A 26,685-nucleotide genomic window follows, 5' to 3' on the forward strand; every position below is an offset into this window, starting at 1 on the left:
GCGACCAGCAGGCCAAGTGGAAAGTAGAATCGAAGTACCATGCCGCCGTCGAATACCAGCGCCAGCAATCCGCGTCCATCTGCTGTCGACCCGCAGCAAATCGCCTCCTCCAATGCCACAGCTAGTGCCTTTCTCGGCGGTCGCCAGCCATCATGGATGACAGGTCGCGCATCGACAGTGCCGACCTTGCGCCCGGTTGTGAATCGACAGAACAGCCAGGCTGCCCAGAAGCAGTAGGTAGACCCAATGTTACATACAGTTATAACAAAGTCTTGGATGGAACTCGCTGACTTGACTTGACCCATCTCCAGGCCTGCACCGGCTATTCTTCCCTCGCCTGCCCCTAGTGATGCGCCGAGCCCAGCCCTGTCGAATGCTCTCGATAGCCCGAATACCAACTCTGCTTCGCTTCCTGATGCACAGAACATGGCACCTGCGATCAGTGCTTCGGCCGCACTTCCCGTCACCGAAGCCCGATTTGTTGTCGACCCGGTCATTGCTGGTCCAACATATTCCCAAGAAGTTCCGAGACTGGGAAATACCGGACCGTCACCCGTCGCCGACAACCGCCCGTTTCAGTCTCAGGGCGGCGGCCCAACCGCGCTAGAGAGAGACTGTCGGAGCTCGGGTCAAAACGGTGTTCCTTCGCCATCGTTGGCGTTGGGATCACTTCCTCCACCCAAACGGCGACGTATAGAGTGAGTTTAACTGACAAATACTTCATTCGCGATGCTCTTGCTGACCATTTCTCATAGACAACCACCACTCTCGCCGCAGGCGGCACCACTATCTGGCCCTTATCTGCTTGCGTCGATCGATCAGCTTGTCCGGTCGTGCGGGGGAGAACAGTCTTTCGAACCCAGCATTGAAAAGCCCCGGTTAATGATCCTCCGAGAGGCATGCAAGAACAATGACATGTTCTTTTTAGCCCTTCATCAACTGTTCTGCATTTGGTCCCAGCAACCTCGGGACGCCCACCTGGTCATCCCACAGAAGGTCACGACCATAAATTCAGCTTTTTCCATCCTCCAGATGATTCTTAAGAAGAATGACTCCATATCACCAGTGCTTCAGAATTGGTTTGTCCAATTTCCAGTCTCAATGAGCACGGACTTGGAGATGTGGAAGGTTGGACCCGGTGCTAAAGTCGAACAAATAGCGGTATTCCTACACCGGTTGGCTCACAATTACGATCGCCTGAGCAACGAAACCGTACACCGCGGTTACCCGTTTGTGGTGGACGAGCTTCTTGCTTACCTGTATTGCTATTCGCCCGTCTTACAGAAGATCATCTTTACCGCCTGTCGGAGGCGGTTGGGTGTACCAGACGGCGATCTCGGCACTCGAATCGAACAAGCTTTTCAACAGGACCAGAACCGCCATTGCATGCAGCCAGGCGGGCCCCAAATTCTCGGGAATTTCCCGCACCACCCGGGCGAGGTTGAAATGCGGAACAGGGAATTGATTGATCTGTATAGGCAGATAGTCTCCGAAGCAGCTGGGCCTCAGGGCTTAACACAACCTGGCCCTCATCCCTCGCCTGGCCAACAATCAGGACTCATCAACCCCTCACCTGGCCCTCAGCCCTCGCCTGGCCAACAGCCAGGATTCATCAACACCTCGTTTGGCGCTCAAGGCAGTTCAAGCCAGCAACGACCAATGCTGCCCTCCTATTCTATCCCAGGGCCGTTTCCTCAGGCACAGCCAGGCCCCTCGGGGGTGGCTCACTGGCCAGGGTCGATGCAGGGCCATCCTTATACAGCACTCTCGAATTCAACTCAGCCAGCTGGGATGCAGACGGGTATGCCCAACCATCACCAGGCACTCTTGCAATCCCAAGCCGCGGATGCCAGCAGCAATCGACCCGCCCACCCTATGTTGCCACAGCACCAGCAGCCTCTACTTGGGCTTCAGGGGCAACATCTCAACCAGCAGCAATATCTGCAGAATTGGCAAGCGTCGGGAAACTTCCCTATACACCCTGCCTACCCGGTGCCATCGCAGGCCCGACAGGGGACGGCGCAGCAGTCGATGGGCCAGCATGCCCAGCAGATCCAACAGATACGCCAGGTGCAGCAGCAACAGCCCCAGCAGATCCAGCAAATACGCCAGATGCAGCAGCAACAGCAACAGCCCCAGCAGACCCAGCAGATACAACCGATCCAGCAGCTGCAACAGATGCAGCAAATGCATCAAATGCAGCAACAGCAACAGATGCGGCGTATACAAGATAGTCAACAGGTTTCGCCCGCGGCTAATCGCCCCAGTGTTCCATACCCTCCGCAAGCCGTTGCTTCTAGGCCCTCCCAGAGCTTAGATCTAGCCACAGCACAGCAAGCCCAGCGCGGCATTCTTCCAGGCCACACAGCAATTCAGGTCAATGACTTGCTGTTACCGCCGCTAGAACGCACAATCACACGGCCGGAATGGCCGTATGACCCCTCGGATAAAAAATCAATCCTGATGTCTCTACATCAGGCCGAAGTCCGTAGTCCAAAACGGGTCATGAGGGATGGCGCAAGAGGTCGGTTCTACCAAGCTGTTAAGTCGCTTGCGGTCAAACCGACACCGATCACCCCGAGAAACGCCATCTACGAGTTCAGCTTCGAAGTCACAGAGGAGCAGTTTGCCTTGTTGGCGACTAGATCGAAACAGCCCGGTATCCTGTTGCCGGTGGTTGAGCACTTCAACGGCGCTTTACGATGGCGAGTCAGGTGTTGCATGATCCCCAGCTTGTCTTCACCCCTTACTGAGCAGCAATGGGTAACAAGAGATGTGAAGTGGCCACCCAACATATTTGTGACGTTCAACCAGAACGCGCTAGAGATCCGCAGGGATACGCATAATGGAAAGGACCTTCCCGCAGAAATTACCAATTTCATAGTCCGCGGCACGAACACTCTCAAGGTTGTTCTTCCCGAACTGCAACCCGGCGGCGCTCTGGACCGCTATATCGCGGTCGAGATGATCGAGACGCTCAGCCACCTGAACATTATAAACACGGTCAGGTCGTTTGGCATGATACCCGAAGAGGAGACGTTGGGAATCATCAAGAAGCGTTTATCCAGCTCCCCGGACGACGATGTCACCATCGAGGCTCACGACTTACCAATCGACCTTGCGGATCCGTTCAGCTCCACCATCTTCAAAACGCCCGCGCGAGGCGTAGACTGCACGCACTTGGAGTGCTTTGACCTAGAGATATGGCTCAACACGCGGCCGTCGAAGCCCCCGATTAAGTGTTCCCATGGGCAAGTCGACTGTGGCTGCAAAACGGTCGAGCCGTCGAATCCGGACAAGTGGCGCTGTCCGATATGCTCCAAGGACGCCAGGCCGTACAGCCTACGTATCGATAGCTTCCTCAGCAAGGTCCGTGAGCAGCTCGAGAGAGAGGGGAAGTTGCGGGCCAAATGCATCCGTGTCAAGGCCGACGGATCGTGGTCGGCCGTCGTGGAGGACGATGATGACGGCGTCAGCGATGGCGAGGATGGACTGCCGTCGACGCGCAACAAGGGCAAAGGGAAAGCCCAAGCTCTTGCGTCGTTTGCTGGGACAGCAACATCCAGCGCCTCAGCCGCCAATGCAAGACGGCAGGAGGTGGAGATTATTGAGATTGACTGAGCCACTGATCATTCGGTCAGGACCCGACGCCGGTTGCATCACTGGCTCTCCCGGCGGGTTTCCTTTGCCGCTTTTGGTTCCCCTGTCGGTTGGCGGTCGACTACGGCTACTACATCACCCGTCTACATACATATCACCAATTCCCCATTCACAAATGAGCCGAGTCAAGTCGGAAGAGTGAGTGGTTTGGCCGACAGCGGCCGACAGCGGCCATACTACTACTACTCTTTTGAGACGACGAATGCAAGGGTGGAGAAGAAGGAAACAAAAGAGTCACGAAACAAAGCTCTTATCACATTAATCATTGCGACTGGCGTTTGTTAGGCTACATTATCATAAACAGCAGGCGGAAGGCGCAGGCGAAAAGGGGAATCGGTTTGTCGGTTTGTCTACCTAGTACCTGTGGGGGAAAGAAAAATTGTGTTTGGATCTTTGTCATGTCATGAACGAACGATGGGAACCCGACTGCGGCGCATTTATACCATTCACTCTTCCTCACCATCAGTCTTCCTTTGGAGTTTACTCTTCACGTCTTTCCTTGGCCCATGGGTCGGGTCAGGTTGGGTGGTGATTTCGGCGTCGGCGTTTACGGCGAGAAGCGGGAAGCTAAGGCAAGAGGCAAGGCGTATGTGGAACACTGAAAGGGGAGGTTGCCAGTCGGGTTGCGGTTGCCGGTTGCCGGTTTGCGGTTAGTTCGTTGGGGTTGGACTACCAGTGGTCTTGCTTTGCGTTGTCTTTTATCAATTTAGTGGCACAGCCAACCAACCCCCTTGTGGTGATTTGTTCTGTAGGTATCTGCATCGTACTGTATGTACTATACATATGGTAATGTGGGTTGGTGAAGATGTAGATCTACATGTACATTGATGTGGTGTGAGTATGTGTGCGTGTCAGTATGTGCCTGCTGTGGGGTGCATAAGGTAGATACATACAAGTAAAGGTATGCATAAAGGATGTAAGTGGTGTAACTTGTCAGGTGCATGAATGAATCGAATGAATCGAATGAATCGAATGAATCGAATGAATCGAAGATATAGACAGCAATGCTCTCGCTTCAATCCAAGTGAAGCAATGTATACCCTGCCAGTCAATACCTGCTGCTGAAGGGGAAGAGTCCTAGCAAAGCGGAAACTGAATGAACTCATTTCTGCTCACCCATTATGACAGAGCGAGTTAGTGGGTATAACTAACATGAAGATGAAGTAAATGCTAAGTGCAGTAGTCCGCCGACCTTGATACCTTGATATCTATGTATATACAGTAAGTAGAACAAAGCCAACCCCAGCTATACTCCCCGGCTAGTGAGTAACGAATACTAAGCTACTACTAGTAGTAGCCCGCTTTATCTCTTATATAATACCAAGGATTTCCTCCTGACGTAGCCTCCCAAACACGCCGCATACGGAACTTCGCAATTTAGCTCTTCTCAGGCAGCGTATCAGGCGAGTTCTCGTTAGTCTCGCCACTATAAGCCGGCCTCGCCGTAGGGGGGAACATGGGCCCCGTCATCTCCTCGGCCATGGCCTCCTCGTACGTGGGCGGTGCATCGTCGTACGGGGGCTGTTGTTGCCCCGGCTGGAGTTGGGGTGGATAGAGCGGGTCATATGTTTGTTGTTGTTGTTGTAGTTGTTGTGGTGACGGACGAGGGGGTAGGGTCGGTGGTGGTTGTTGTTGCTGTTGCTGCTGTGGAGGGCGAGGTGAGGGTTGTCCCGGCTGTCCTAGTACCTCTGATTGCGTCTGCTTGACAGGCCGGCGGGCCTTACCCCGGCCTTGCCGTATCGCTTCTACTAGTGCTGGAGGAGGTTCCATGCCTGAGAAGACCTCTACCGAGCTGAAGTGCAGGGGTAGATGGAGCTCCTGGGGGATCTCGGAAAGGTCGACTCTGGACCTGCTCCTGTGGCCTAGAAAGGATACGCTGGGGTTGCTGTGGGTGGTGGGTTTGCCCCAGGATAGGCCGAGCTTGATTTCGAGTTGGTAGTCGCGGCTAAGGCTCAGGGGTAAGTGATCTAATGGAAATGAGAGGCCATTGTACGGTTGGAAACGGCATACCTTAGATTGCAGGTTACAAAGCTCGGCATGACGGTGTTTGGTAATGGGACGTCACTCCATAAACTGTTTGGCAGGACAATCTCGGTTCCAACGGCGTCTTGGGGTTGAGACACAGGAATTGAAAGACCCTGGCGAGACATTATGACCCAGCGGCTGGTTTCCGTGTTGGCCAGATTTTGACAGCGGACAGTGGTCTTGCCAATGAGGTCGATTTGCAGCGCGATTAGGTACACTTCAGCGGCAGAGGGCACCAGCTTCTTGGCGAGAATGCGGAGGGGAATTGGTTTGTTACATGTGAGAATAGCTGGGTGAGGAAGCCGAGCCGATATTTCGACTGAGGGGGGCGATGCTGATGCGGCGGTCTGGGATGGCACGCCATCTGGCGGCATGAGGTTATGTGTTCCATCCACAGGTGAATGAGCTGGGCTCGAATGTCTGCTACTGCTGAAAAAAGAACCTCGCTTTTTTGGTTGTGGCGCCGGACTGGGACTTCGGGGATGGAATGCGAAAGGCCGCCTGGCGTATGCCTCCTGATTCGTCTTTGGCGGCCGAGGGGGCTCGATGGGTAGGAACTTGAGGCCGGTCTGGTATCTCCAATTCTCCTTGAACAAGCCGGGCCGCTGCACTGTGACCTTGACATAATAGCGGATTTCGGCCTCTCCCGGGAAACCCGTGAAGCTGGGAGGTAGTGTCTTGGTAACGTGCGAGTACAACAGCTGTCTGGTTCCATCCATCACACGGATGCCCCCTAAGCCTAAGAAGCCAGTCCCTGAGCCAAACCCTCCGGGGTTCATAACACCGCCGATTTTCGCCATAGCCTCCGCGTTGCCACACGCATTATTAAAGGGGAACTTGAACTGGAAGGGGAAGCGATGCTGGCCTGGGTTGAGGACGAAGGGTGGGGGCGATTGGGACAGCTTTTCGTCCGGGAAGACCTGGGACACTTTGTAGAGGATTTTGTGGTTTTCGTGGAGCGTGTCTCCGTGCGGATGGCGGTCCCGGGAGATGCCCATGCCCGGGTTTTCGGTGGGGACGCCGAGGGCCGTCTTGGACTCGCCCTCGAGCTTGACAATAATGGCGCCAACATGCTCGTGGCGGCTAAGGTTCAAGACCACCTGGCCTTTGATGATGTCCAGGTTCGTGTAGAACTCGGGTGGGTTGTCCAGGGCTATTCTTATTGACATGTTGAGTAGTTTGAAGCTGAGTCACCGCCAGGAATGCGTCTTGAACTCTCCATGAGGTAGTTAGCGAGCATTGGGGCGATCATGTAATTGAGGACGTTGAGAAGACGAAGGAGAAACAGGTCAAGAGATGCACATTGCACACAGTTGATCGGTTGCTGTATGTAAGTATTGTACCCAATTGACCAACAGGAGGATTGCGATGAAGCGGTTTTCGAGTCTGCCTTTCCGCGGGCTCCGCCCCAGAGACAGCGCGGCCAGTTACGTCAGTTGAAACCGAATTCAGGGCCTGTCTGGTCACCGGTTACGGAAAGAGAAAACGCCCAGAACAACTTGAATGCACCCATGGCACTCTTGCAGAGGCGCAGTAGGTATCCGCGCCTCGCGGATTGTTTCACGTTGGTCCAAGCAATCCCAATACCGTAACGGCGCTTCAAGGTGAGCCTTCCCGGCTTGACAAGTTGCATGTTAGCTGCTGTACTTTAGGTACCAGTGGGTGGGTTCGTCGCAGTCAGCATGGTTCAGGCTTGGCATTGGCGGGGTCATTCTCTGCCTGACAAGCTCGACAAGGCAGGCGGTGTGGCTCGCAGCTTTATCTTATCTTCACTCACTTGGCGGGGTTACATCTTGTATGTACTGCCGTCCAAAAAAAGGCGGCCAAAATAAAAATAAAAACGAGGTCGAACCTCGATCGCTCTTCCGGTCTGTCGACAGAGACACGCCCCGAACTCTTACAATGCCAAAAGCGGCCAAGCAGAAGAAGGCTGCCTCGGGCAGCGGGCCATATGACCGCAAGCAGTCGAAATCGGCGGCGGCCAGCACCAACATCTTCCGCTTCAACAAGGATTTTGGCCAGCATATTCTCAAGAACCCTGGTATCAGGTTAGCTTGCTCTTACTAGGGAAATATAATTGTACTGCTGGCGCTAATCGCAACTACGTCTCATTGCCTAGCGATGCCATTGTTGAGAAGGCATACCTCAAGCCCACCGATGTTGTCGTCGAAGTTGGTCCGGGTACCGGCAACAGTGAGCCACCCTGCCCATGTCTCGTTTGATTCACCACCAGGACCTGTCGATTGACGAAAATTGCCCAAACAGTCACGGTCCGGGCTCTCGAAAAGGCAAAGAAGGTGATAGCGAGTACGTTCATACCAAAGGTTTTGCTTCACACTACGCGAAAGCTGACCAGAACCTTGTCCGATAGTCGAACTCGATCCTAAGATGGGCGCAGGTGTGTCCGAATATCCACCACATATTGCTTCGAATAGAGCGGCTAAGACGACACAGAGGTCACAAAGCGCGTGCAAAGCACCCCGTTGGCGAAGAAGCTCGAGGTCATTTTGGGGGATGTCATCAAGATGCCCCAAATCCCACCCTGCGACGCCCTGATCTCCAATACGCCTTACCAGATCAGCAGTCCCCTTATCTTCAAGATGTTGTCCATGCCGAACCCGCCCCGCGTTGCAGTGCTCATGGTTCGTGCCCAAACACGTTGCGATTTTAACCCAGTGATGCCATGACTGACTTGCCCGCTATCGCCCTCTAGTTTCAACGGGAGTTCGCCAAGAGACTGGTAGCAAGGCCCGGTATGTTCACAAATTCTCTTCATGTCGAGCCGCTACTGACCAGGTCAAGGTGATGCGCTCTATTCTAGACTGAGTGTAAATGTGAATTTCTGGGCTACATGTAAACATATCATGGTACGGCAGGAAAGTTGATCCGGCAGGTCTATTGGACTAACGCATCTGTACAGAAAGTCGGAAAGCAAAACTTTAAACCTCCTCCCAAGGTGGAGAGCGATGGTATGTTTGCAATAACGCCTGGTAGATGAGCCTCTACTTACTGTTCCCTAGTCGTCCGGATAGAACCACTTGTACGAACGTTGCAGAAAAACCTACATGGGGAAATGCTAATCCTGTCTATCTAGCTTGGTTCAGCTCGGCCGAATATTGCTTTCGAGGTGAGCCCATCCGGCCGACATCCCATCCTCAAGCTTGCTAACTCTTCGATCAGGAATTTGATGGTCTTCTACGTATTTCCTTGTGCGTTCTACACACCTTCGCTATCAACCATCATGTTGTCCGGTGCCCTTCCTAACCAAAAGTCAGCAACCGGAAAAACAAGACCTTGCGAGCTGCCTTCGGGATAAAAGAGGTGCTAGCAATGTGTGAAAGGGTCGGTCCTCCAATTCCCGAACTCTACCTCCATGTTACGCTGACAAAATATACAGAACTACAAAGTCTACTGCTCCCTTCACAATATCCCCATCGACGAGAGCATCGTCGAGGATGCCAGCGCCGAGGACGCCAACATGGGCAGCCTCGACGATGAGATGGATGTCGACGACGGCGGTAATGGCGGCGACGATGACAACATCGATAAGGACGGCAACGAAGCGGAAGAAGAATGGGGCGGTGTCGACGCCGACGAAGACGAGGATATGCCCACCTTCTTCAAGGAGCTGAACGAGGCCCAGGCCGCCAAGGACGCGGCCAAAACACCGAGCAGGAATCCCAAGTCCAGAATAGCCCTTGTCGTGCGCTCAAAAGTAAATAAGGTCCTCACGGGCACCGGCCTGGCCGACAAGCGAGCTAGGCAGTGTGATCAGAACGATTTCTTGAAGCTTCTTATCGGTAGGTTATCCCAAAGCGAAGATCTCTCGTGTGCCGTCGATTGCTGACCTGGGTGCTGCGACAGCTTTCCATGAAGAAGGTATACATTTCTCATGAGGCTGTTTGATTGGGTACAATACATTAGCGGGCGGCGTTGCTGGCGTTTTGGACTGGGGCAGGTAGATATCGTGAGGTTACACGGCATTCTTGATGGCAGTTGCATGATCCATGTAGTGCAGGTAGCAGACGGCATCATGCATTTGACGGACTATTATTCTCACGTACAGCACATGGCCATGCCTGTGTGCTGTATCGGTGGTGTGGCCTACAATACATGTCTGGCTACCGTGAAGAAACGCGAAGGCATCCACTCTCGCTTCCCTCTCGCCCCCCAACCTAGACATGGTTTCTAAACAGCAATGAGGGGCTTTTTGACACAGACAGGCTGAGCTCATTGCCCTGACAGTCGCTATGAGTGACTGACTTCATAATGAAGGGTTGGCATGTGGTACCGTGATACTGTCATGTTCAACGGGGCCCGTGGAAGAGTTAGTCAGACTTGGGTGCCTGAGGGCTACACTCGGAGTTAACAGAGTCTCAGAAAGCCAGGCTGCAGTTCTGTCTAGTTGAGGTCAAGCTAGGTACCTGTGAATTCAACATATCGAGTTCCTGAAGCGTTCGTGTTGAACCGGGACTATCCGCCCGTCCGTCCCTCCCACCTGGTCAGTATCTTACGGAGCAGCGAGCGGGTATGCTTTTTGACTAGGTCGTTCAAGAAAACTGGGATGAGAATTACTATGACTTGATCTATCATCATCAACAACAACAACACAACACAACAGGAGTGGATAACGAGGTATCTCCATCGTCTCGCGCCATACGCCCGCTCCCGATACAAATAACAAACAAACATCCACCCATCCATCCATCCACCCATCACCCCACCTCCAAACACAGGAGCAGCGTCAAAACAAACAAATAGAAACCAGAAAGACAGAAAGGATTCGCTTGCTAGCCACTCCCAAGTCCCAAGATAGCCTAACGTATATGAATATGACATGCTTGACATGACATGACATGACATGACATGACATGATATGATATGCAATGAACTAGAGATGCTGTGGTCGGTCGGTGTCATGATATTGATCCAACCTCCATCCCCACGTATAAAAACAGAGTAACACAGCCAACAACCCCCCTTCAACCGCAATCAAGCCCACTGCGTATCCAACAACAACCCAGCCCCGCCGTCACCGCCTTCCCCTCCTCCCGCCGTCCCGTCCTCATGAATCCGGAACTCCATCGACTCCTCCTCCTCTTGTGATTGTGACTCAGTCGTAGCAATGGCAATGGCGGCGGCGGTCTGCTTCGGATGCTGGCCCTGGCCCACTTCCTCGTCGTCCACATCCACATCCACAGTGCTGCTGCTTGGCGGCGGCAGCAGGGGGATGACCTGCCACGGGCCGGGTTTGCTCGAGTACTCGCTGGGCGCCTGGCTGCTTGCGCTTGCGCTGGTCGTGTCATCGTCATCGTTCTCGGCATCATCCTCGGCATCGGCATCGGGCAGCGTTGATTGTTGTCGTTGTCGCTGTCGTTGACCACAGTCCTCGTCTTCATCGTCGTCGTCGTCGTTCTCATGGATCTCAATCTCTTGCGACTGAAGCTGAGATTGCGACTGAGACTGCGATAATGACTGTGACGAGAAAGACGACGACTCGGACGGATCCACATTCTCCCCGTCCGACATATGGTCTTCGATCCCCGCCCAGGGGATATCTTCAGGTCGGGGCTGAGCCAGTGACGCGCCCTGCTGTACGTGCTGTCCATGAGGGAATGATGGGACTTGCTGTTGCACCTGGTGTTGCTGCGGCTGTCGACCAAGCCCATGCCACGCTGCGGTCTGCCCATCGCCGCCATCCGTGTCCACCCCGTCCAGCTCGTCCTCCTTCTCATAGTCCTCGCCATCTTCCTCATCCTCGTACACGTCAATGTCCAGATCCGCCCCATCCGCGTCCCGGCCGAAGCCAAACGAGTTGTTATGCTTGTTGCGACGCCTGTGGCTATGGCTATGATTATGGTTATACTGGTCCACGTGATCGTCGCTGGTCATTTCACTGTCGTAGGGGTCCGTCGACGATCCCCTCTCGTCATCCTCGTAGTCTCCATCATTCATGTCCTCGTCGTCGTCGCCGCCGTCGCCATAGCCACCGATACGGAGCCCCGCGGGCCCTGGCGTGGGCCCGCGGCTTCCGGCACGGAGATAGCCGTAGGGCTGGTCCGGGTGCGCGTCGCTGTGCGGCGTGGCGTAGTAGAAGGGCGTGGTGCGCCGCTCGCGGTTGGGTGCTTCGTCGTGGTAGCCGTACGGACCGCCCGGCGCGAGAGACGGGGAGCGGCTCATGCTCGTGCGGCTCCACCGCGGCGTGTTTCGCGGGGCGAGGGAGGGCGAGCGGGTCCCGAAGCGGCGTTTGGGGATCATGGCGGCGGACGTGTTAGCTGCCATGTTGGGGTGGCTGTTGAGGCGGGGGCTGGGGCGGGGAATGAACGGCGAGGACCGCCGCTCGTAGGGGGTGGCGCTGGCGGTGTGGGAGGACACCCGCCGACGGGACTGAGCCGGAGATAAGAGGGTCGGGGCGACTGGCGGCAGCGATCCGGCGCGGATATGCGGCGGCCAGGAGCCCTTACGGTCCCGCTGGATGAGAGGAGACTGCGCCCGGGAGAAACCGGGGTTGCTGGTGAGAATAGGTGACTGCACGCCCGTGAAGAATTGGGCAGATGGTTCTGTCGAAGAACGCTTAGATACGCGCTGCTGATGGGATTGACAAAGGCTCATGATCGATGTGTTTACACTGGGCTCTCCGTCCAGACGTTCGTCCCAAGCCCAGCATTCTTCCATCGCGTCCGCCTCAGGGACATCACCGGCGCTGCTCTGAGAATCCGGGTACACCCTCCTCAGCTCGCGTAGCTTCTGCCAGTTCCACCCGGATTCAAAAGCGTGGTAACCCAGGGGATGATCTTGGAGGTAAGCTTCTGGCTGCGTGATGTAGAGGCGCTGCAAACCCGTGGCTTTCATGACAACGCTGGATACTAGGAACGTAAAGTCCCACAACGCAGGCGTTGCCATCTCGGCGGGCGAAAGAAAGCGAAGGCGCGAATCTTTGTGAAGTTTGCGTAACGGTACCCAGGCTTGTCTTAGGCCGAGGTATTCGGACAGGGGTGAATCAGGAGGCGCATATCCCGACAGGGCATCAGAATTGGACGAGATGCGCAGGATATCGTAAAACGCGTTGTGGATCGCAAGATGGACACTCCGAGCGTCCGGGCCCCTGACGAGGACCGTTTTGATCAGGCCACGACTCTTGAGTCTCTGGTCAATGGTCCGGCCAGAAGCAAAAGCCCTCGGCAGTAGCCAGTTTGACTCGGGCCCTTGTCCCACCCACTCCATAAACTTGGGCGACTGCGGATCTGGTGTCGCCCTGCTGATTGTGTTCGGCATTTGCGTCCACTCGCCTACATTGGAACCCGTCGACCGGCGCTGCGCCGAGAATTCCCGTGCGTCCATCCAGATTCCCTTCAGCGGAAATGGCAAAAATACCACTTCGAGCTCCCAAGGTTTGGTGTATGAAGGCAACGCGGCTTCCTGCAGTTGGCTGACCTGTGCTTGTAGTATCCGCAGCTGACTGTACACCTCGGCGCGGTTTGAAGCGAGTACTGTGGCGTTAGTTGAAACCGAGGCAACGCTGGCTGTAGCGTCATCAGCGGTGCCATCGTTCCGGACGGTGCGCTTGCTGCTGGCGATGCTACTGCTGTCATTAAGGATCTTCTCCACCTCTTCTACCCTGGATTCAAGTTCGGTAACACGTAGATCAGTGTGCTCGTGCTTGTCGTTGCAGTCATCGTGGCCGGCAATGGAAAATGATGCGCTCTCGAGTCTCTCGAGTCGCTGTTCGTGGGCCTCAACCGTGTCCGCTAGCTTCTGGTACGACCCAAGGTATGAGGCCGCCGCTGAACGAGCCTGAGAGTGTGCGGGTCTAGGGGTGGCATCCCCGGCATCACGGCAAGGAAAATCTCCTGAAGGAGGTATCATATCCCGTATCGCACCCGCATTACCATCCTGGTCGCTCCGTCCCGCAGAGCGGGCTTGCGCTGCCACGACTGAGCCGCCGCTTAGTGTTTGCAGTCCTTTCCCAGCAAAGGGCCTCAGGTATCTGGCTTGGCTAGAGGCGGCAGTCGATGGTGGCTGAGATGACATTATACACTGGGCAGGATTGGACGGGGGTCCATTGGCCGGTGCCGCCTGAGTCTCGAATATATCCCCCCAGCTGTTAAACGTATCCGGCATTGGACTGTCCTGTCCCGCTCGGGCATCCTCGGCCGGTAATGTGTCAATAGCATCCTTGTGAGGAGCAGACACGGAGGTCTGGAAGCCCAGCATGTTGAAATCCAGCGACAATCCGAGGTTGGAAGGCATGTGAAACGACGGCACACCCGGAACCGGACTCAGTGGTTCCCTGTTAGCCCTGGGCTTCTGGTTTTCCTGTCCCGCGACACTAGTCACGGGCATGGGCTGTGTCTGTCCAGGCTGAGCATCCTCGTGGAAGCAGGCATGGTGCGAGCACATGCATATCTCCGACAGGTTGGGCACCGTGCTGTCCTGGAAGACACTGCTAACTGGTGGCCGACTCCAAAAGCGGCGACAACCGCAGCGCGGTAATGTCTGATCCGTGTAGTTGCAAGGCCCGCCCGGCAGGGCCGGCGCCGTTGCCCGCGGCGCCTGACCATCATTGTAGATGTCGAAGACGAAGGAATTGCCGGGGACGGGGGCATCAAGGGTGTAGCAGCCATTGGCATGTTGGGAAACCATTTCCCGGCGTGGCTGACGTTCGGCGCGCCGAATGGGACTGGCGCGAGTTCGATTCGGCGTGCGACGGCAGCTTAGCGACGATGATGAGGTGCGAGATGGCAGGACCGGCGAGACGAGATGAGCTCAGCGCGCGACCCCACACACCAGGCAAGCTGGGTCGCGATCAGTGGGCAGCGGCCTTAGTACATGATACTGCATCCGGTCAGTCAATGGGCACAAGGCGCATCAGCCGGCGCAATCGCGGCGACATAGGCCACAGCTCTCGGAATCGCGAGATGCGCCTGCATGTCTTCACTGGGCAGGAGGGCCAAGGTCGAAGCAGAAAGCGTGGACGAACACTTTTTATATAGCTCTCTATGAAATGCGGCAGCTGATTCTTCCTCCAAAATAATTTATATGCCTGACCGAAAGGGCGCGCAGTTGAAAAACGGTTGGAGACACGGTTAGGAATCGACGTCGCAAAAAGTAAAGTGAGGCGTCGGGCAGCACAATCTGACACCGAGGCGGAGAGTATCGCCGGTGATCCAGGTCGGGAGAATTAGGTAAAGTGCAGAGCAAGGCGGGGTGTGGGAGCTGGGAACTCTGTGAGCTGCCCATTTTCGTTTGAGCACCACCCAAATCCAATGGGCAGCTGCGCCAGCGAGCGCTGTGGGGGCCCACTCAGCACCTAATCATCCCGGGCTCTTGCCGGCCGAAGAATTGTGGGAACTGTGGGGATTGCAAGTCAGGCGAACGACAAGATGACTCGATCTGCAGACTCGCGGCAGGGATCATGGGGAAGGATCGGATCGGACGTGAGGATGCCTCGCACGACGCACGCATCTTCTCTCTTGTTTCCCTGATCAGGCTCCCATGCAGCCATGCCAATTGCTGTTTCTGCCCTTTGTTTTGCACAGGGGAGACTTGACTGAGAAGCCATTGGACGCCTGTTTGAGGCGACGCGTCGGTGGTTGAAGCTGCAGCGGAACTGATTGAAGCAATCCCTGTTTGTTTCGAGACGTTGCACTGCTGGAGTTCCCTCATTGGGTAAAACCCACTTTAGATCCCTGCCTTCCTGATCGCGTCTGCAGCAGCCCGCGTATCCAACGTGCATCTCGCGTTAGGCGGGTGCTTGCACTTCCATCTCGTTGCCATTGTACTCCGTACATTCACACCATCGAGATACCACAATGTGGTCCGTACTACGTATGCAGTAGCCGGTCAGCGTAACATCACCCTCTCCCAGGCTCACCGTATGTACCTTAAGATGTTCGGTGACTGCAGAAATTGGCCGGAACGGAGAGGTAGATCCTCATGGCCTCCAACGGTAGGGGTTCGAGGTAACCCTGCAGAGCCAGAAGCTTGTCAGCGTGCCAGCCGAACGAGGCTGGCGACAGGGCGCCGTAAAGCCGTGATCCGCGAATATCGCGTTCGCATAGGAGGAATGCAGGCCAATGTACCCGAGATGTGAGGCTGGCGGGACTAAAAGATATGCATGGTGGTGATTCATCTGATATTCCCAGAGATTGCTGAAATCTTAATCCAAACGTCTAAATGGTATGCTGACGTGACTGAAATGAATACAAATCCATCCAAACGCCCCGCTTCCCGTGTAGATCCCCTGCCGTCATGATGGTGCGTGTACTTGTACAATAAACCCTTCTCACCAGAATATTTTGCGTCGATGGCGAGGAAATGAGCAAGGTGCTAGCTCATCTAAAGCTCGCCCCAGCTCCCCATCGGTCCGGTGCTCGCGATAATGCTGCCTGTGCCTATGGAGCCTCCAATATCCCAGTAATGCCGGGACGATGGCCGGGACGAGATGCTGCTTCGCCTTGCAGACCGCCGCGTACTCTGACTAGCACAGCTGCCAGGAGCATGCCTCAACCCAGCGGGATTAGACGGCACAGCCGCCTTAAACGTGCGCCGGTCCGCGGGGCGGGGCCGGTGGTATCCATGTGCGTGAGCATTGGACACGAGAGGGTGGTGCTGACGCACCCTGGCCGCCTTTGCTGCGGCATCCTGCGTGCTGGACGTGGCGAGGTGAGAAGTCCCCGACGAAAACGGGGCCGAGGTTTGGCGAGAGGATGTGAATCGTGACCGTAGATAGCGGAAGACCAGCCGGATATCAAGGTCCTGTTCCCACTCTTGTTGTGTGAAAGATTGTGACCCATCGCTCGGGCCCATGTCGGCGGTAGAAGGCGCCGATTGTGTCGGGGGCTCCGACGTCCGCGCACCATGGACATCGGCTGACGCTGCAATTGTGGGCTTGAATTGCGGCGTAGACATGACACTGCCGTCCGTCCCTTGCACCCCGTCATTCACGTCAACAGGCGTCTCTGGTATGACTGGAAGGCCGGCATACGGAAGCGGCATATGTTGTACGCGCGTGTATGTTGAAAAGGCGCCAGGGTGAGTCGACATCTTGTGTACAAGAAGGCCGAGTTCCCTCGCTATCCGCTCAAGCATACGCAGTTGCCATGCAGAGTCATCCCATGACTGTGACTCAACGGGCCCAGATGCGGGAGACACGCCGACTGCAGATGCCTCAGGCATGGATAAGAGTGCGCCCTCGTCAGGAAGCACCTCCCCAAACAGAATCGGAAGTAGCTTGTCATCGATCCCCATGAGGTCGCAAAGCAATTTCCGTGTGATGCGACTCAGCAAGCCGCCCTCTGCGGGGCTGGGTAATGGTCCATCCTGCTCGTGCCAATCAGCACCGCTTACGTTGATGTCTTCTGCTTCTTGGTTTGCAACGCTCTTTTCCGCAACCTCCTGCGCCGTGCTGATTTCTGGATGGTGTTTGCGTAGAGATGCCTCCGGCTGTCGCCTTCTCCTCGTCTCTTTCCTGATGTCTTCTAGCAAGAGCTTGCTCTGTTCCAGTCGCCATGCCTCGATTCTGCGATTTCTCTCCAGTCTTTGCGCCTCCTCATCTTCAAGCGCCAATTGAGCCAGGTCAAAGCTCTCAGTGCTCGGCCTTACGCGGTTTGGATTGAACCTTTCAAAGGCATACAGCCGTTCCTGCGCTTCGGCGCTTGTCCCCTTGGCATCAAACCTGAACGAGCCCAATCCATCATGCCCTGGGAGCACCGTCGCCGCGTGCGGGATTTCGGATTGGTTGTAAGGACTTGTAACGGTGCGAAATTCCGGTAGATGACTGTCGAGGCTGTCAAGCTCGGCGTCATCCTCGGCAACGCTCTCCGCTAGGGCTTCCGAGGGAACTGCGGAATTGTTAGGCTGAGAATTGAAATCAGACCGGGCAGCGGTGTCGATGCTGCCCAGATCACTGATCCTTGATCTACCGGGAGTTATCTGATCGTCCTGAGCTGAGCTAAGGTATGAAGTTGTCGTCCCAGCGTCAGTGCCTGGCGTGAATAGGACCCATGTGTGAGACTCGTTCGGGTCCACGTGGGCCGGGCGCGAGAGAACTGCAGACTCTCCATCGCCTGACTCAACACGGGTTATCCGTTGAGGGAGTTGTCGGGTCGGTTGCTGGAAGGCCATGCTGCTTTCCTGGGGGTTTTCAAGTCGGATTTCGAGCCCGAAGGTGGGCCGCAAGGACGTGTATTGGGTTCACAATGCCTGTCTCCTAGAATCCGGCTTGCGCTAACAGCAACCTGCGTGTAGTTCAAGTTACCGGCGAAGTATGGAGAGCCTGGGTCGTTTGCTTCATGAAAGACGGTCAACGAGCTGCAGGCGGCGTTGTTTGTTAAGGTCGGTGAAGGATGGATGACGATGATTCAATCCCAGCTGAAATCGCAAGGCGATAACGTTGATCAACCGCAACTTTGTGACACCGTCGACGCCCACGATCGCGGCTAAAACACCGCCTACAAGTCCGGAATTGCGAAAAGAGATGTGGCAGGCCCCGGTAGACGGGAGTTGGGGGCAAAAGGGTTGATAGTTGTCTCTTTGCCAGCGCCGCAGCACGGGGTCTGATCAGGCTTCTTGTTGTTATGAGGGGACATAATCGGCACGATGTTAGTGGTTCTGAGGACCCTGGCCATTTCTGCCCCACCACCGCCTGACCCTCGCATCTACAGATACCGGTAGAGCACTGCACAAATCACTACCTTATGTACTCAGGTTAACTTAACTCTGCTAGTGTCGGCTGATCTTGGAAGTTACAAATCTTCGCATCTTCCAATGGCTTGGTTGCGCAGCATTAAACAGATAGTTCAAAGGCCACCTTACACCTCGAGCTGGTCCATCTTGGTATCGCGATGTCGCGGAGATGGGCCCAGCCGGCTCCACATCATGCCACTCCTTTGGATACGTAGCGTAACAGTCTTCTGGACCTTGGCGTTATCAGAGACGTCTTGTCAAACCTATGGGGACCAGAGTCAGACAGCTGTTGCAAAGACTCCCTGAGCACATAACCTGACGGGCCTGACTGATAATCTCGCGTGGGGGAGGACTACGCAGAAATCACCGCCACGCTTAGCTCGGAAGCATTTAACATTGAGCTAGCCAGCAGGCACAAAGTCGGGGTATCAGATAAGGATTAGAAGGTTTCCAACGCCCTTAAGACCTTCGTCCTGTCGGCATCCAGTCCATCAAACTCCCTTTGAAGTGTTACAGAGCGTAGACATTCGACTGAATTGTTCTGACTTTGGAAGGCGTGAATGATGTCACATTAGCAACCGTTATCCAACTACCCCTATTATCCCCGCCCACGATCTGAGGTCATCACGTCTGAGGTCATCATGCGGCTCCTTCCCAGGTGATCTGCTTACCTAGCAGTTCGGTCCTCAGTATCCGTTTCATAGGCTGCCTTGATCTCGCCTGGCTCAGCCCACTCATTTTCCTCGGATCCGCCGGTCTCGCTGTGCCAACTTGGTGCACAACGTACCAAACTTTGGCTGCACACTCTGACGCCGGCGACGGAAACGGAGCCCACCGAACGGACAGAAATGCACCACGGCTCAGTTTGTCCCATTTCATAATCCATTTGGTGAATGGTTCCATTGACTGTGCCAAACCAAGCCCATGATACTACTAACATGCTCTTGCTTCAGCCCTAAAATGACCGTTTACGCCAGCCTCAAGCCAAATCAAACCATCCCATTGCCCTGAGCCCAACTTAAGCGGTGAAAGCATCCGGGAACCGCTTCATGTTGGTCTCCAAGCTGCCATGGTTGGTAAGGAACTGGACGTAAGCACCATCCACCTTGACCCGGCCAGCAGCCTTCTTCTCCAGGTACTCCTCGCGCCGGAGGGGCGTGAAACCCCAGTTCTTGGAGATGATGATCTTTTGCCGGCCGGGGAACTTGTACTGCGAGCGACGGAGAGCCTCCAGAGCGATAGCGCGGTCTGATACCATGGTCAGCTCGTCTGCAGTTTGAGCCGTAAAGCATGAAGCTACTCACTAGAGTCACGAGTGCGGACGCTCATGATGATCTGGCCGATGTTGACACGAGCAACGGTACCATTGGGCTTGCCCCAAGCGCCACGCATTCCAGTCTGCAGTCTATCGGCACCGGCGCAGGACAACATCTTGTTGATGCGGACGACGTGGTAAGGGTGGGCACGGACACGGAGATGGAAACCTTCCTTGCCGGCCAGCTTAACGAGGTACTTGTTGGCGCAGATGCGGGCGGCCTCGAGGGCCTCGGAGCTCAGCTGCTCATACTCGTTGGAGACCAGGTGGATGCAGAGAGGGAAATCGTCGACGGTAGCACGCTTGCGGCCGAGATCGAAAATGCGGATCTTGGGGTCGGGCACACCACGGTTGAAGCGCGACTTGGGGTACGGCTAGAACGATGAAGTGTTAGCGATTGAATCTCACTGAACCCGTGAAGCGACTGTCGTCAGCAAAGTGATACCGGTCCTGCCAACGCCGGCCATTCCGAATGTCGTTGCCGAAAAACACCGGCAGCGGTTCTGCAACTCCTTGACAACAATCAAGTCTGCTTACCTTGTTCTTGCAGTACCGGTAGCATCTAGCAGGACGGCGCGCCATTTTGACTGATTGATCTGGGCGATGCCACGGATATGATGTCGCTTGGGTTCCGGGTTCTCGGAGTGGGAGGGAGGTTTCCTTTTGAAACCTCTGCTTTTCTGAACCGGCTGGAAATTCGCCGCCCGATTACCAATCCAGATTCATCAGCCGGAGGCGTTCTGTAATAGAAAAGTGGGTCGCTTAGGGCTTTGGAGGGAACAGGCAATCCGACCAATGAGAATTGAGCCCACTTAGCGTAAGAATTTCCACTGTAATATTTGCAGTAATGTTTCTCTACCTTTGGTCTTCTGCCTTCCTGTTGCCGACGACAACTTCATCACCGCAAGCCATTTTCGCAATACCGTCCCACTAACCGCAGCACCGTCAAAATGGCTCCCAAGAAGTCCAAGTCCGACGCCCAGTCCATCGGCGCCAAGGTCAGTCTCAGTAAATTCCGACGGCTTCAAGGAAGCTTTGCTGACCTCGGCAACAGCTTGCCCTCGTCATCAAGTCGGGCAAGGTTGTGCTGGGCTACCGGAGCACCCTCAAGGCGCTCCGCAGTGGGAAGGCCAAGCTCATTCTCATCGCCGTAAGCAGCACCTCCCATTCAGCAATCCAAAACCGCACCGTGCTAACCTTGTTGAAGGCCAACACTCCTCCGCTCCGCAAGTCCGAGCTCGAGTAGTATGTGTCACCCTACGGCCACTGCAAGAGGGATTCGATCAAAACCTTGCCGGGAACCTGTGGACGGTAGCTTCGGCCCGGCCATTGCTACCAGACGAGTGTCTCGCATCGATTTCTCTTATCCGAGGGCCGAATTCTAAGAAAGAGATTGGAGCTAACTTACTGCTTAGCTACTCGATGATGTCCAAGACCTCGGTCCACCATTACAGCGGCACCAACGTAAGTTCACCCCATGATGTTTCCCGAGACACTTCGAATGGATGCAATGGGATCTTTGCTGCTCCTCGTTGTTGCCGCCGCAGGAACCCTTGGTTCCTCCGGCTTACCCAGAGAAGAAGTCTCGCTGCAGACTTTGGAGGGTACCTGTTCCCATGCTTACCTTCTCTTGCGACAGATTGAGCTCGGTACCGCCTGCGGCAAGCTCTTCCGCTGCTCTACTATGGCCATCCTGGATGCTGGTGACAGTGATATTCTCAACGACCAGCAGGCTTAATGTGGACATAAGGGATCGGTTGGCATTCAAACGGCGTTGGGCTTTGAATTCGGAAAAACGGCATGACGACTTGGCGATATGGCCTAAAACAAGATTTGTTACGGCCATCTTCGACATCCGAGTTTGCTCCACAGGGTGCACTCCATAGACTAGGCGTAGTTTATGACAACTCGGTTTCCTAGCCTGCTCCGGCTCCACGCAAGTCACTATCGCCACCATGGTGGTTATGTGAGAGATCGCTCGAAACGCGAATAAGTTGTTCGTACATGACCATGGTTGTTTCCGAGGCGAGCCTTTTCGTGTGAGCACACGGGAGGCAGTGGCAAGGACACACGTTCCAGAAACCGGAGTAAGAGTCCGCGCTTCAGGAGTTTGGTCTGGTCAGGGAATGGGGTGGCCTTGCCGGAATGACAAAGTCGCTCCAGCTTGCATTGAACGCTAGATTACGGTAATCAAACCCGCCCACATCCATCCAAACTTTCCTGCTACAGGGTGCTCCAAGGGATCATGCGCCCGCTAGTTGCAGCCGACGAGCCGTTGATCATCGAAAATACTACGTATACCGGTATGGGCATTGCATTGGTGCGAAACGCGTGTTCTCGTGCTCGGGAATCAGCCGAAAACAGAAACATCTCACAAGAGCTTCCACTCCTTGTTGAGTTCAACCGGGCATTCGTGGCATGGATGTGCAGCGGGAGTAATCGTTTGTTTTCGGCAGATCGTCGGGATGTCGAAACAACGAGGATGGACTCAATGGAGCGCTCAACGGGAGAAGTTGAGGTGAAGCGGAACCGACGGCTTCGCGCGAGCGTTGACGGCCTCCAAGCATTTGTCTTTGCACCCGGAAAATGAACCAGTTGCTCCTCGTAAGAAGTAGAATTATAACTAGAAACAGAACGAATTTTACGTATGAAAATATGTAGAGGCGAGTCAGTCAAACATATGTAGCTGCGAGTTCTGTAACCATTTCACAATTTTCCAGAGCGCAGCGAAGAGCACGAACACCGCCTCTGGGAACAACCCTGCCACCCCAGGGCTGGAAAGGGTGGTTATGGCTCTGATTGGTCTGACGGGCCTTCCCCTGTCTCGCTGTCCCCTTGTTGCTGGAGTCGGGGCCCAGCAACCGGAGACGCCCGGGCCCTGAGCGCCCGTGGCTTTCAAACACCGCGCCTCGCCGCCGAGTACAACACTCTTGCAGCAAATATCCTCCGCACGTGTACAGTTGAGACCGCCGCTTGAACATCCATCTAAAACATCTTTCGCTCCACCACGCGCAAAGTGCTTTGAAACGGAACTTTTATGATACATTTAGATTGCATAAGGCGGATTTGTATGCCTTAGGGAAGAAGCGAAAACGCAGAAGAAAGTCGCCCGTTTCTTAAAGCAGCCTTGCTGCAACCGAAGATGGCCGCTGTCGTCAAGAAGCCTCCGGCAACAGGCCGCGAAACGCCCACAGGGACACCGCAACGCCCGACTCCAAGAGCCTCGACACCCTCATCAGCAAGCAGCCCCGGCGGCGCTGGCACTGGCGTGGCTCGCAGCCGTTCTATTCGTACAGGGACACCGGTCTCGGCCCGTGCTGCCGCGTCACAGCGGCGCGAGTCGCTGCTGGGAAATGGAAGCAACGCCAACGGGAAAGCCAACAGCTCCGCTGACATGGAGCGCGAGGAGGCTATCCGCGCCGAGACGGTAGCAATAATAGACGATCTAAAGGATCGCCTAGCCCAGGCCGAATCTGCGTGCGAGACGTACAAGCGGCAGGCTGAGGTGTTGCAGAGCAAGCTGGATGATGCCCTGAAGGAACAGGCCAAGATGGAAGAGAAGGTGCATGAGAGCGAGGAGCAAATCGAGGCTCTGACTAACGAAAAGCGCGAGGCCGCCCGGCAAATGCGTGAAATGGAGAACATATATGAAGCTGAGCGGAGTGCTATGATGAAAGAAAAGGAGGAAATGGCGAATCGTGAGGAAGAGATGCAATCCGTGATCCAGAGACTCAAGGACAGCCTAGCGCAAAGGAACCTCGACGAGGACAGGCCAACGAGACAATGTAGGTTTTTACCTCGTCCACTTATCCTTTCCACATCGCACATCTACATGATGCCGCAGGACCTCAACTAACCTTTGTTCGCCCTGAACAGCGGTGAACAATTCGCCAAGCATCGACAATGGCAGTTTTGCCCCGCCATCCTCGATTCAGCGCAGCGACTCGCGCAACAATTCCAAGTTGTTGCTGCAAAAGGACAAGCTGATCGAATCACTGAGGCTAGAGCTGGCCGAGGCGCAAATCAAGTTGGTCGAATCGCAGAATCAGGGCGGCGGCCGGCTTCAGGAAGTCGAGCGTCAGCTGATGGAAGCCCGCGTGGCCAACGCCCGGCTAATGGAAGACAACGAAAGCTATCAGCTACTTCTACAGGAGCGCACGCTCAAGGGAGACTTCACCACGAGCGACTTCAGCTACTCGGCCAGCGCGCCGGCAAACCAGGACGCCCTAGCCGCCCTCGAGGGCCGGACGAGCGGCACCAGCCTGGCCGACGAGCTCTCTGGGGCTGCCGACAACGATCATCACGAACAGGACTCCGAGACGCGGCGGCTCGAGACAGAGCTCAAGCGAGCCGAGGATCAGAATAAGGCCCTGACCCTCTATATCAACAAGATAATAGAGCGGCTGTTGCAACACCAAGGTTTCGAACACATCCTCGACCAATCCAGTGACTACAAGGCCACGCCCGACACCAACAAGGAGCTACCCCCGCCTCCGCCCAGCAAGCCCGCCGCAGGCCCATCTCTCCTCCAGCGCGCCAAGTCAATAGTGGCCGGTGGCAGCACTACTACTACCGCACCCACAACAACCACAACCGCAAAGCCAAAGCCCCGGCCCATGACCTATGTTCCCTCAGCCAACCCAACCCCGTCCGCCATCAGCAACCCGGAGACAGCGCCCAGCATCCCCATCGGCTTGACGCGCGCATCCAGCACTCGCCGTGGTAGGCCCATGAGCGAGCAGTACACGGGGGGGCTCGGCGCCGCCAGCATCGTCAGCGCCATGTACAAGGGTGTCAGCACGCCGGACGGACCTTTATCACCCTCGCTACGCTCAAGCCAAACCTTCTTCCTCCCGCCGCAGGGTGCGGGCAACCGCGCGAGCAGTGGCGCCAGCAGCTCACACACCGTCTCTGGTGGTGGCAATGGCGGAGGCGTGCCGGGGAATTTCCCCGGCATGAAGAGCGAGACGAGCAGCACCAGCGGCGAGTCTGTGTCGGGCGGCGGTGTCGGGAATAGCAACAACAGCGACGTGTCCACCCCGCCCAGCCAGAGCCCGCCCCGGTCGCACCACGAAAGGGAGCGTCCTACGGGTACGGGTGCGACCTTTGCGGGTAACAAGCCCCGCCCTCTGAGGCTCGTCAGCCAGAATGCTGAGGCCCAGGCGGCTGCTGCTGCGGCCGCGGCCGCGAGCAAGCGGCAGAGCTGGGTCGGCTGGATGGGCAGCGCGTTTGGTGCCGGGGCTGGGGCTGGTGCGAAGAAGGAGGATGGTGCTGGTGCTGGTGATGCGATCAAGGAGTGAGGTTGGGTTCGGGTTCAGGGTTGGGTGGGAGAGGGTGCAGTGGTGATGGGGTAATGATGTGGAATGCTCGGTGGTTTGATGCCTTTTTGGCATATAACATGACAAGGTCCTTTTCTGAGTTTGGTGTTTGTTTTTTTCTTCTTTCTCTGATCCGACTGCAGAATGGCAAGGCTTATGGATAGATGGTGTTGGGCGGAGGTCATGTCTGTTTTCATTGTCTGTTAACCGACGGCTCTGCTGTTCCCCCCACCCCTTTCCGTCTGCTCTTCTCAGTCAGGGGTATTGTCTACGTTGTTTTCTTTTTGGGTTTGGCTCGAAACGATCATGTCTCTTGATGTGTTGATGTCTGATACATGGATGGGGTCTTGCCGGGCCAGCCGCGGAATGATTGATGTTTTGGTTTTTTGGTACAGTTCAGGATGCGACGACCACGTTCATGTACGGGATAGACTATCTATATACCTTGCTCCCTGCTCTCGAGTATATTCATTTCAAAGTCCATTGGTAAGGTGACTATTCAGTACCCGCCATGGAGGTGCTCATTCTATTGCGGCGGTAGCTCCTGTTCCTACAGATAGCATTTGCCTGTTGTTGATGTTGTATTTAGCAAAGGTCCTAGTCATCCGTGCCCTCGCCCGTCCTCATCTGTAGTTCGTCAGGGGTAACGCTTGCTCCGCTACCACCATCTTCAGTCTCTGTCTGTAGTTCCTTCCTCTGAGGTCCGACGCGTCCATAGCACCTAGCCTGACTATATGAGTGAACTCTTCCTTCCTACTTTCACCCCCCCCCCCCCCCCGGGTAGTGTAGCACCATAGGTAGTGAAGTAGTCAAGCGGTAGTTACTATCACCTTTCCTACTCTCCTCCCTCCTCTCTATCGCGGCCCCCAGTTCGATTCGTCAACATCGTCAAACCGTCCTCAACAATCGCGTGTCGTTAGAAATAACACCAGGCCCCTTCCACTTTAACTAGCGTGTCCGCACCCGAATCCCTGGGTTGCCCAACTTGCACAGTTTCGCGCTCAACAGTTGCTGGAACTTCGCGCAGGACTCCATTGGCGTCACGAATGACTACCTTCGGTATGATATGTCCCGTGGCCCATGTACGCGTTGCCACTTGCCGCGGATTAAGGGGGTATATCACCTTCTTAGGGGGTTGACGATACGTCGATGTGCTTCATCTGCAACGACTGATTTGGCCTTCGGAGCACATAGGATTGCCCATACCGACGCCAGCAGAAGACGCCAAGAACGGCCAAGGTTGCAGGAATGGAGGTTTCTGAAAGAGGGTGAGGGTGCTCTCCGCAGTGGGCCAAACTGTTTCATGGCCTTGGAGGACCGGCGCTGCGATGGTTGCTGGTGGTATAAACTCGTCAATGTTCAGAACAATCTCATCGGCCAGACAGATGTACATACAGCCTATCCGGAAGAGCTCGTCGGGAATAGGGGATAATTTGTTATAGCAACGTGGTTACATGTAGGGAGAAACTCATTGGTGATCGGTGATGGTGAGCCAACTATGTACAGTACAGCGGTGAGCACCTGGCCTGTTTGCGCACCGTCGACGACTACGGCACCACCTAGGAAACTCGTTGGATTGTTTACTGGGCCAGGTCGCTAGGATAACAACGGAGCCGGATCGATGTCATGCGACCTCGACAGTCCTGACAGACTGGATGACTTGCGTTTGGGCGTGGGCCT

General features: G+C 55.4%; 8 protein-coding genes across 8 annotated transcripts; 4 read left to right on the forward strand and 4 right to left on the reverse strand.

The window, feature by feature from the left end:
• Positions 1-39: 39 nt before the first annotated feature.
• N656DRAFT_797333 (uncharacterized protein) lies at positions 40-3,621 on the forward strand (the record flags this gene model as incomplete). Its single annotated transcript, XM_064817622.1, has 3 exons — positions 40-233; positions 312-698; positions 756-3,621. 3 exons carry the CDS (start codon positions 40-42, stop codon positions 3,619-3,621), a joined length of 3,447 nt encoding a protein of 1,148 aa, XP_064671034.1.
• A 969-nt stretch (positions 3,622-4,590) lies between these two features.
• Positions 4,591-7,332, reverse strand: N656DRAFT_778236 (uncharacterized protein). The gene is made up of 2 exons (XM_064814972.1): positions 5,671-7,332; positions 4,591-5,605 (listed from the first exon to the last, which is right to left on the reverse strand). The coding sequence occupies exons 1-2, from the start codon at positions 6,852-6,854 to the stop codon at positions 5,038-5,040; spliced, it is 1,752 nt and encodes a 583-aa protein (XP_064671035.1). The 5' UTR covers positions 6,855-7,332; the 3' UTR covers positions 4,591-5,037.
• Positions 7,333-7,587: 255 nt separating this feature from the next.
• Positions 7,588-9,581, forward strand: N656DRAFT_707637 (rRNA adenine dimethylase; the record flags this gene model as incomplete). The annotated part of the gene is made up of 15 exons (XM_064811445.1): positions 7,588-7,733; positions 7,805-7,878; positions 7,951-7,992; positions 8,057-8,083; positions 8,140-8,327; positions 8,399-8,438; positions 8,488-8,552; positions 8,606-8,654; positions 8,706-8,725; positions 8,780-8,812; positions 8,866-8,894; positions 8,961-9,027; positions 9,083-9,203; positions 9,249-9,485; positions 9,550-9,581. 15 exons carry the CDS (start codon positions 7,588-7,590, stop codon positions 9,579-9,581), a joined length of 1,170 nt encoding a protein of 389 aa, XP_064671036.1.
• A 1,096-nt stretch (positions 9,582-10,677) lies between these two features.
• Positions 10,678-14,328, reverse strand: N656DRAFT_767793 (uncharacterized protein; the record flags this gene model as incomplete). Its single annotated transcript, XM_064813581.1, has 1 exon — positions 10,678-14,328. The coding sequence occupies one exon, from the start codon at positions 14,326-14,328 to the stop codon at positions 10,678-10,680; it is 3,651 nt and encodes a 1,216-aa protein (XP_064671037.1).
• Positions 14,329-16,023: 1,695 nt separating this feature from the next.
• Positions 16,024-17,811, reverse strand: N656DRAFT_797337 (uncharacterized protein; the record flags this gene model as incomplete). Its single annotated transcript, XM_064817623.1, has 1 exon — positions 16,024-17,811. One exon carries the CDS (start codon positions 17,809-17,811, stop codon positions 16,024-16,026), a length of 1,788 nt encoding a protein of 595 aa, XP_064671038.1.
• Positions 17,812-19,390: 1,579 nt separating this feature from the next.
• Positions 19,391-20,269, reverse strand: N656DRAFT_788962 (ribosomal protein L10e; the record flags this gene model as incomplete). The annotated part of the gene is made up of 3 exons (XM_064816739.1): positions 19,391-19,620; positions 19,677-20,061; positions 20,225-20,269. 3 exons carry the CDS (start codon positions 20,267-20,269, stop codon positions 19,391-19,393), a joined length of 660 nt encoding a protein of 219 aa, XP_064671039.1.
• Positions 20,270-20,637: 368 nt separating this feature from the next.
• Positions 20,638-21,425, forward strand: N656DRAFT_797339 (L30e-like protein; the record flags this gene model as incomplete). The annotated part of the gene is made up of 5 exons (XM_064817624.1): positions 20,638-20,685; positions 20,742-20,837; positions 20,895-20,932; positions 21,103-21,151; positions 21,327-21,425. 5 exons carry the CDS (start codon positions 20,638-20,640, stop codon positions 21,423-21,425), a joined length of 330 nt encoding a protein of 109 aa, XP_064671040.1.
• Positions 21,426-22,829: 1,404 nt separating this feature from the next.
• Positions 22,830-24,987, forward strand: N656DRAFT_797340 (uncharacterized protein; the record flags this gene model as incomplete). The annotated part of the gene is made up of 2 exons (XM_064817625.1): positions 22,830-23,472; positions 23,564-24,987. 2 exons carry the CDS (start codon positions 22,830-22,832, stop codon positions 24,985-24,987), a joined length of 2,067 nt encoding a protein of 688 aa, XP_064671041.1.
• Positions 24,988-26,685: the final 1,698 nt, after the last annotated feature.

This window comes from Canariomyces notabilis, assembly GCF_033297395.1.
Source record: "Canariomyces notabilis strain CBS 508.74 unplaced genomic scaffold N656scaffold_8, whole genome shotgun sequence".
Classification (NCBI taxonomy): Eukaryota; Fungi; Ascomycota; class Sordariomycetes; order Sordariales; family Chaetomiaceae; genus Canariomyces; species Canariomyces notabilis.